Source organism: Antechinus flavipes, chromosome 5, assembly GCF_016432865.1.
Source record: "Antechinus flavipes isolate AdamAnt ecotype Samford, QLD, Australia chromosome 5, AdamAnt_v2, whole genome shotgun sequence".
NCBI lineage: Eukaryota > Metazoa > Chordata > Mammalia > Dasyuromorphia > Dasyuridae > Antechinus > Antechinus flavipes.
The window spans coordinates 219,723,925-219,734,398 of NC_067402.1; the positions used below are offsets into that span (position 1 = coordinate 219,723,925).

The 10,474-nt window shown below is 35.8% G+C and overlaps 1 protein-coding gene across 1 annotated transcript; it reads right to left on the reverse strand.

Annotated features, from left to right (window-relative positions):
* Positions 1-1,866: 1,866 nt before the first annotated feature.
* Positions 1,867-2,802, reverse strand: LOC127538693 (olfactory receptor 2AP1-like). Its single transcript, XM_051962449.1, has one exon. It carries the CDS (start codon positions 2,800-2,802, stop codon positions 1,867-1,869), a length of 936 nt encoding a protein of 311 aa, XP_051818409.1.
* Positions 2,803-10,474: the final 7,672 nt, after the last annotated feature.

Consider the following 10,474-nt stretch of genomic DNA (forward strand, 5'->3'; position numbering starts at 1 on the left):
CCCTGATTTCTTAGGTTGACCCATGAGAGTTTCCCTATTGCTGTTGTTTGTTTTCAAAGAGGACCAGTGACATGGATGAATTGGATTTAAGTGAGGCATAGCTGCATAAAGTCTCTTTTCCAGAGTCATTGAAGTCCAGTGGCAGGACAAAAGTCAAGATGGCTGATGATGGCCAGGGATGTACTGGATGTGGTATCTTCAATGTCTGACCAAGCTCAAAGTGCTCTACAATGCCTTCTTTAGTTACCTTCATGGCATTGAAACAAGTTGTTCTTATCCATCTGTTCCAATGGGGAAAGTCTTTACATGCCTGTGGTAGACAGCCTCCTAACTCACCAATGATTTGAGGCCTGTTGGTTACACTTGACCTGATTTGGGCAGTTTGACAAGATGGTTTCACCAGGGTATGGATGCTTCACAGGCTACATCTTCTTGGAACTATAGATGAGAGTTGAGTGAAAGATGGATACTAAAGGAGGATGGAGCAGCCCTGAACAGGGCTTGATGTGATTCCTCACATCAAAGGTGTTAGTATTCCTAGAATACCACCCACATCCTTCTGGCTTCTCCATTAATAAAGCAAGGAAGGACCTTGGACCATATAGCACCTTCCAATGCTCTCAAACCCCTTATTTATTTTTCAATACTTGATTGACAAGCTACTCTGGGACCTTTGGCACCTACTTTTTTCTCTTGGCAATAGCAAAATAATCTTCAGATTCTTATTATAAAAGAAAGATCCCTATTGAATGCATCATATTTATAAAAGAAAGAGCCCTGCAATGCATCATATTAAAATATTTTTTTCCAACTGTGTATATAGTCTTCCTTGTCCTTCTCCTCCCAGATAATTATCCAGTTCCTTCCTAGAAAGCTTGTGGATGAGGCTATATTCAGATTTATTTAGATTTTGCTTTAATCCTTTGGAAAATGTTTTCTAAACAAAAATTTTAAAGAATTAATGGCACTTTTGTTCAAATCCTCAAAAAAAAAAAGAGAAAAATCTCTTTATTTCTCTGGGACTTAGTTGTCTGTTTTGCAAAATCATGATGTTGGGCATCACATATTGGTTTCAATTTGTCTTTCTAGTCTTGTCCTATGTTATTCCTCTTCCATCACTCTTTGCTTCAGTGAAATTGATCTTTGTGTTACTCACAAATAACACTCTTTTGTCTTTGTGTCTTTGAATTGACTGTCCCCTAAAAAGTTTCACTTTTATCTCCAGTCTTTGAACCCCAACTTTCTTCAAAGCTCTGCTCAAGCACTATCATTGCAAGGATTTTCTTGATCTGCTTCTCTTTCCGCACAAGTTCTAGTCTTAATTCTTGAACACACACAGACACAGATACAGCCATACAATACCTATATATACTGTGTCCCCTGCTAGAATATAAGCTTGAGAGCAGGAACTATTTCAGTTTTTCTTTGCAATCCCATTGACTAGCACAGTGCTTGGCAAATAGTAGGTGCCTACTAAATGTGTAATGGTAGATGATTTCCATGCTTTTTTTTTTTTTTTTGTATCCAAATCTATGATCTTTAGATTAATTGGGAAAGTTGGGAACATATATTAACTTTTCCATATTTCTTACTCTGGTTGTGTTCTAGGAAATAGCAAGAGCATCTTTCTGTCATAATCAGTTAAGAGAGGTGTTTCTTTCACAGACTTTCACAGCAGGGTATTTTCCTTGTGGATTAAAGGTAACCTACACTTTCCAGGTTCAGAGAAGAGGGATCATCTGTGGCTTGAAGTTTAGATCCTGCTTCTTGGGCACAGGTGCTGTGGATTTGTTCTGAGGAGACCACTCCACTCTGTTCTTGGCAACATTCATAGCCCAAAGTAGAGAAAGCTGCTGCTTCTTTTTCTTACCTGTTCTGGAGTCGAGTAAACTTCTTAATCAAGTCTTTCACCACCTGCTTGACTTGCTGATTCCTGAGGGTGTAGATGAAGGGATTCATGAGGGGAGCAATGATTGTATTGATCAATGAGACTCCCTTGTTGAGATCAACTCCTTTGCCTGGAGAAGGTTTTACATACATGAAGAAACAGCTACCATAGCACATGGAGACAACAATAGCATGAGAGGAGCAGGTGGAAAAAGCTTTTCTCCTCTCTTGGGGTGATGGGATTTTAATGATTGTCCGGATGATCTGGACATAAGACAGAGTGATGAACATCAAGGTACTGAGGAGGGCTACCAAGGCCAAAGTGAAGTCTACCATCTCCAGGACTTTTGGCCCTGTGCAAACCACTTCCATCAGAGGAGTGTAGTCACAGAAGAAGTGATTGATGTGAGAGTCACAGAAGGGGAGCTGGCTCGTCAGGACCAGAGGGATAATGATGACAGAGAAGCCAGCTAACCAACAGGTGAGGATGAGCTGTGTGCAGATTTTGCTGCTCATGAGGATTGGGTAGTGAAGGGGCTTGCAGATGGCAATGTAGCGGTCATATGACATGGCAGTGAGGAGGAAGAATTCAGTGGCCCCCAGAAAAATATGGAAGAAGTCTTGGGTGATACAGCCAGCAAAGCTAATAGTCTTGGTCCCTGTGGCGATGTTGACCAACATTTTGGGAACGATGACTGTTTGGAACCAGATCTCTAAACAGGACAGGTTCCGGAGGAAGAAATACATTGGAGTCTGTAGGCGGGTGTCCAATAGTGTCAGAGTGATAATGGTCAAGTTGCCAGAAATTGTTATCAGGTAGGCTAGCAGCAGGAGCAGGAAAACTACCATCTGCAGGTCCTCAGTATCTGTTAATCCTTGGAGGATGAACTCAGTTATTTTGGTTTCATTGCCCATCATTGGCTTTGGTCATTTTCCTTCCATGTACAAACGTGGGGCAAATGAGACAGGTCAGAAATCTCCCCCACTTCCCAGGAATATTTATTTATTTGGACTATTAACACCAAGACCTGAAAAAACTAAAAAACAAAGCTTCATATAACACAAGTAAAAGAAATTTCAACATCAACATTCCTCTTTGATATTTATAGTTCTCCTTTCCACATCTCAATTTTCCCCATGATGATTCTGATATATTGCAGTTTGACATAAGAAATTAAATGGAAATTCTTTTGAAAATTTTGCGAAGTCAGAAGATGACAGAAAAAAGCTTAGAAACTCAGAAATGCATAAAATACACATATAGCATTGCATAATATCAACATATTTTATCTTTTAAAATTTATTATCTACCAAAATAATTAAGCCTTCTCTGAAATGAAGGAAGGCCCAAAAACTTTACACAGATTTTCCAGATGGGAAGGCACCATACCCCTCACTTTCATGATATAGAAGTGATAACTGTATGTAAACTTCAAAGCATGCATTGATTGAAGTAAACAATGAAGCATCAAGATTGATAAATATCAAGGTTATTTATATTAAAATTGTATGTAATTCTGTTCCCACTGACCCTCCACAGCTTTCTAGTCATTATAGTAAGTTTATGAGTAGTCATTATAAAGGATCAGTTGCAGGAAATGAAACTGCAAAGAGGAACCTAGAAGTCCTGTGCAAACCATTCCAAAGATCACAGAAGCAGAATTTACAAATTGTATCCTATATTAACCAAAATTCCTAACCTGTGATGTGATGAATCAGTAAAAGCCATGTAGGTGCTGTTGTCAGGGTTCCAGATAAATTCCAGATCTCTGTTGCTCTAGATCAACAGATTTATTAGCAAATTTTATTAGCAAAAAAGGTGCTAATAACTTTGAGTTCTAACTTTGAAATTTTCCTGAAAATGTTGAGATGATTTGGGTATGTTAATGAACTAACCCCAATGTGACACACATAGGAATCGGTCTGTTTCTCACCTAAACCCTATAAAAAGTGAGACCTCATGCTCTTCTTACCCTAGTATTCTTCTATCTTCATTCAGTCCATTACTGCTGAGTGCTACCAATTCTAACCCATGGTTATGTAAATGATATGCTCTATCTTTTCCCCCATTTTATTCTCCATTCTTCCTTCTTTCACCATCACATCTCCTGTCCCCATGCCCCTGAGTCTGCCTCTGTACCAATTTTTCATTTCTTGTCAATGCTTTTATGGACTTTTTGCCCCAATATGCTCTGTGTTTAATTAAAGTGTGATTGCCACTCTATTTCCTGTACCAATAGTGGTCTTTTTTGACCCTGAATCAGGCATGCCTACCCTCATTTCATGATTTTATAAATTAATTGTCAATTAATTATTAATTTCTGTTTGAATATCAAGCACTTCATGGATGGCTAGTAAAGCAAAATTGTAAGTTCATGTAAGCCTCTGCCCTGTAGTCAGTAGAATGCTAACTCCAGAATCAGGAAGACCTGAATTTGAATCCTGAAAGAATCATTTAGCCTATTTGGGCTTTAGTTTTTTCATTTATAAACTTATGGGGTTAGGTTTGATGACCCTCTCAATACTAAATCTATGATCTCTTCACAGCAATTCCATTTATTTTTTTCAAATAACAAGCATTTACTTTCTTTCTTTTATCCCCATCTCCTGGCAATTTAAAAGAAATAGCCTGTTGTAACACATATAGTCAAGCAAAACAAATTCTCACATTGTCCACATTCAAAAATGAATGTCTCACCCTGCATCTTGAATGAATGATCTGTCTGTCAGGAAGTGGCAGCATCCTTCATCACCAAACTTCTGGAATCATAGTTGGTCATTGTATTAGTTAAAGTTCTTAAGTCTTTTAAAGTTATTTATCTTTACAATGTTGTTAATGTTCTGTGTTCTTCACTGATCTTCACTCAACTTTTAATGGATAGATATGAATAGGGCTCTTTCTTTTCTTTCTGTAACTCTCCTTACCTTTCCTTCCCTTTCTCCTCTCCTCCCTTTCCTCCTTTGGGGAGACACAAGGCAATGGGGTACTTTAGAAGGGATGCCCTTTATGTACATCATATCTGCCATACTTCCTTGTCTAAGAAGGCAGGAGATTACAGGACTTTTGTAACTAAATTCTAAGAAGAAATACTGCCCAAATTTTATAGATGGGAGAAAGTGAACCCCAAAGAAATTGAGTCTTGCACAAGTTTACATAAATAGAAGTGGCAAAGAAAACTCATTTAAGTGGAAAGGGAATAGACATTTGTTAAGTGTTAATTATGTCCTAGATACTGTGAAATAGCACAACTATTTCGTTTGATTTTTATAATATCCCTGGAAGTGATGTCATTATCTCTACTTTACAGTTGAGGAAACAAGCAGAAACAGAGGGTTAAATGACTTACCCAAGATCACATAGCTAATGACTGAAACCGGATTTGATCTAAGGTTTTCAGAATTCTAGTTTCAGGACCTAGTTTACTTTAAGTAATTTCTATTCTCTTATTTGCTTTTTAGAGTTATGTCTAGAGTTTCTAAGCCTCTTGACTGTGTTGATTTACTGGGTCCTGATAATAGATAAATAATATCTCACATTTTAATAACATTTTAAGACGTTTTGTAATAGAAGGATCAGCATTTAAGATTTTCCTGAAGGACCAAATTGTATCATTTGATGCAGTGCATTTTTTTAAATCCACAAGATAAGAAACAGAAAATAGAAATAGAATGAACATTTTATATGTCAAAGTTTTCTTCTTCTTCTTCTTCTTCTTCTTCGTAAGGAAACTGAGGTTAAGTAATTTGTCCGGGGTCACATAGCTAATAAATATTAAGTGTCAGAGGTCAGATTTGAATTCAGGTCCTCCTGACTTCAGGGCCAGCATTCTATTCACCATGCCATGTAGCTGCCCAGTAATCTTGTTCAATAGATTCATTTGCTTAGAGCATCTAAATGACTGGCCCAGAGTCACATGGACAAATAAGTGGCTGAAGTTGCACTTGAACTAGTCCAGTCTTTGTCTCATTTTTATTAATTTTCTGTGAATAATTTTCATTCCTGTGAATACAGGAAAGATCCTAATTTACAAGAATGAAAATTATTCCTCTCTCCACCATAGTAATTCAGCTAATGACTAAGTTAGAAATTCAATCCAGATCTTTCTAGTGTCAAGTTCACCACCTGATCTACCATATCATCTTGACTCCCTTTTACTTTAGATTGTATACCTGACAGCCTCATAGCTTGATAATAGTTCACAGGGGGTTTTTGGTGTTTTAAAGGTATGTTTCTCACAACCATATGAAATGTCTTACCTTTTGTTCCTTAAGAAAGTATGGTGAGTTATCAAGGATAGCACAACCAATAAACGATTTTTTTTTGGTTGAGCCAATTGAGGTTAAGTGACTTGCCCAGAGTCTTGAGTAGTGTCTGTGGTTGAATTTGACCTCAGGTTTTCCTGATTCTAGAGGTGGTGCTTGGGTCCACTGTGACACCTACCTGTCCTTAGAATTTAAATTTAATTTAAATTTTAAATTTAAATGCAATCTCTCAAAGCCAAGTTTCCCTTCTATAGCTCTCTTTATCTACTTCTTTACTCAGAGTCATTACAATCCACCTACAAAAATGATCCTTCTGTACAGCCACAAAAAAAATAACAATGAAATTTATATGAAAAAAGATGTGAAGGAAGAATATCTAGTAGTACCAGCTTTCAAACTATGCCATAAAATAGTAATCATTCAAATGATTTGTTAGTGGTTAAAAACAGAGAGGTTGATTAGTGGAACAGATTAGCACTTGGTATAAAGAAACAAATCATTGCTTTAGTCTGATGTTTGATAAAAACCAAAGACCCCATTTACTGGGGTAAGAACTTACTACTTGACAAAAACTTCTGAGAAAATTGGAAAGCTATCTGGGAGAAATTAGGTATAGAGCATGCTCACTGCATGCCAAGAAAAGCTCTAAATGGAAATTAGAAATAAAGAATGAAATGATAAGCGAATTAGAGGAACAAAGAAAAAGTACTTTTTAGATTTATGGATGGGGAAGACTTCAGAATTAAAGAAGGGATATGCAAGGTTATGTGAGAAAATGGGCAGTTTCGATTATATGAAATTTAAAAAGTTTTACAAAAAGAGCCTCAGGGTAATTAAAATTAGAAGCAAAACATATCTATGTGGTAAGTTTTACTGAAAAAGGCCTTGTATGCAAGGTATATAAGGAGCTGATTCTAATTCATAAGAACAACAAAAACTCTCCAGTTAATAAATAGTTGAAGAATATAACGAGGGAGTTTCCAAAAGAAGACATGCAGTCTATCAACAAAGATGAAAACATGCTCCAAAATGCCACTAGTTAGAGAAGTATAAATTAAAGTAACTTCACAGATCTACCTCACATTCATCATTTTGGTAAAAAATGACAAAAAAGAAAAGGACATTTTTTTTGCAGGAGATGAAAAAAAGCCTCATTAATCCATTCTTAGTGTAATTATGAATTAGTTTAACCATTAGGAAAAGCTATTTGGAACTAGACTCCAAAAGTAAACAAAACAAAACAAAATCTTTTGATCCAGTTATACCATTATTAGGCTTATAACCCAAAAAAGATCAAGGAAAGAGAAAAAGGATAAATATATACAAAATTATTTATAGCAGCTTTTGTGTGGTATCAGAGAACTGGAAACCAAGGGAATATCCATTTATTAGGAAGAGGATAAGCAAATTATGGCATATGAACAAAGTAAAATGTTATTATGTATAAAAATGATGAAATAGATGATGAAACTATTAAATGGTTTCAGAGAAGTCTGAGTAGACCTGTGGGAACTAATAACAAATGAAGTGAGCAGGACAAAAAAATTACATAATACTAATAATATAAAGAACATCTTTAAAAGATATGAGAACTTTGATCAATGCAATGGTAAACCACAATTCCAGAAGACTGATGATAAAGCATGTTACCCACCTTCTGATAGAGAAATGATAAATTCAGCATATAGAATAAAACATACATTTTTGGATCCAATGTAGGAATTTGCTTTGTTTGACTATGCATATTTATTCCAAAGTGCTTTTTTTTCCTCCAACGAGAATAGGGTGGGTGGTAAGACAATGGAAGGTAGGGATAAGAAAGAAATAAGGGAAAGAAAAGAAAGAAAAATGTCATTGAGATATTCTTTTAAAAATGCAGATGAGAAGACAGAAAGCAAAAAAGAAACACAGACAAAAGTAGAACTTTGAAAGTGACAGGTTAATTCATTCTTAATAAGAGACATAGTTTCTTGTCCAATATATTCTTTTCCTTTCCTGCCATACATTGCCATGTACATGCAAATGCACATTTTATTTGCTGTTTTTTAGGTCAGAATAAAAACAATAATAAGAAAAGGAAACCCATTTTTCTTTTCCTCTCCAATTAAGTTTGGAAAGGGTCTTCACTATTGCTCTAGTATCTGAAAGCAATAGGTTCTCCCTGTTTTACCCGGAGCTTTGAGAAGCAATTTCCTGATGAAAGAGAGATCAGAGACTTTTCTGAAGGACAATGGAGCGACTGCTGAAGGCCCATGGGACACCTGGATGGAGGGTTGTAACTGGGGGTTGGGAGAGAGAAACTGAGGCCTCAATGTGAACTCTTACCATTCAATAATTGAATATCTTAATGAGTCTTATATTAAGAATGCTGATACCAAATAGCGTTGAAGAACTGAGGTGTATTTCAGATGAGAACATGCCATTAATATTTTGTAGATACTGCCCTACTTACATCAAAGCTCATCTTTTCCTCTAATCTTCGCACTAAAAAGAATCACAATGCATTTCATCATTTGGGGAGAAGAAATGTGGTTACATACTCTGAAACAATGTTCTTATGGTGATGAAACTTGAAAGATTGAGTTGAGACTCTGGATATTTATTATACTCCACTTGGCATCTCAGCATCTGAAACTTGTGGCCTTGAAGCTTTTTAATACTTGGAATGACGATGATTTTATCTCTCTGTTCTTCACAGACTCTGGGTAAGTCTAGTTGGGCATGGGAAAGCAATCAGCTGGGGAATATGCAATAGTTCCCTGGGGACCAATTTTCAGAATTCACTAATTAATGTTATGCAAACAGTTTAAGCAAGATCTCAGAGCAGGAATAGTCCTCAAGGAGTTAGGGGAAGGAAGTTGGAACTATTGGGAAGCAAATATTTCCCAAATAACTTGTTCCTGAGTGAAATTTTGTAAATCTGTCAGTTTTTTAAATAGTATTTTATTCTCTCCCCCAATTATGTGTAAAGACATTTTTAGCCTCCATTTTTTACAAGTTTTTGAATTCCAATTTTTTCTTCCTCCTTTCCTCCCCTTCCAAAAATGATAGGCAATTTAATATAGATTATACATGTCTTTATTATGTAAAACATATTTCCATATTAGTCACAGTTGTGAAACAGGAAACATATCAAAAGGAAAAAATTCAAAAAACAGTAAAGTAAATAAAAATGTTTCATTAGTTTTTTTTTTTTTAAATCTGGATATAGATAGCCTTTTCCTCTGTGAATACTTTATACTTGTAATGGATCATTATATTGCTGAGAACTTAGTCATTCATAGGTTTTCATCACACAATGTTTCTGATACTGTGTATAATGTTTTCCTGGTTCTGCTCATTTCTTTTTATATAAGTTTGTACATGTGTTTTCAGAACCTGTGAGTTTTTATCAGACTTATGTGAGGAAAATTTCTTTTACTAAGAGGTAGTATTCCTTTAGTTGTGCTTCAAATGTGTTCAGTTATTCTACATATATATGTATAATAAGGACACCATTGGACAGAGAATTTGAATGATAGCTTGAAAATTGGGCTTAAAACAATAAATGGATGACTTTCAAAGCTGGAGTTGATCAAGTGTTGCTTAATAAAAATGATTTTCAGTGATGAAGACAGAACTGGCCCTAAGGCAAAAAGTAAGTTGATGGTGAGGTAAGTAGACATCTGTGCCTTCTCCTCTTCCATTTATAATGCTTTTTTCTTTTTTCCTACCTCACCTTTCACTAGTTTTTTACATACTCAGAATAATAGAGAACTTGACTGGTCATATCATCCAAATCATGAATTCTGTCCATAGCATTCCTGGCATTTGATCATTTAATCTCTATTTAAAGATTCACTTTGGGAGGCAGCAAGCAGAGTGGATAGAGATCTGTCCTCAAAGCCAGGCTCAAAGACTTGGGTTCAATTTCTCTTTGTGCCCCATATTGATTATGAGAGTTTAAGTAAATAATTTAACCTCTCAATATTCTAGGCATCTTTCTATGATCATAAGTTGCTTCAAAGAAGGGGTTTGAGAATAGTTCTGCTGCCATAAAAGGATAAAGCCCAGGTTGAGTCAATTCTCTGATACTCCTGGAATCTTGCCTTTTGATCATACCTTTTTCTCTTGAAATGTCTAATCTTATACTCAGCTACCTACTTTGTCTTAATCCTTTGTATTTTAATATTATGAAAAGACCTAGGTCTATTATTCATTCATTCATTCGTTTGTTTGTTTATTTATTTATTTATCTGGCTTTAAACCTGATCTAGGTTTGTCCTCTCATTTCCTACGAGTATCAGGGATCCAAGCATACCTACTATCAATCACAATCAGTTTT

What these genes read in the sequence shown, in the direction of transcription:
- LOC127538693 (XM_051962449.1), bottom strand. Translation starts at nt 2,802, where the DNA reads ATGGGCAATGAAACCAAAATAACTGAGTTCATCCTCCAAGGATTAACA.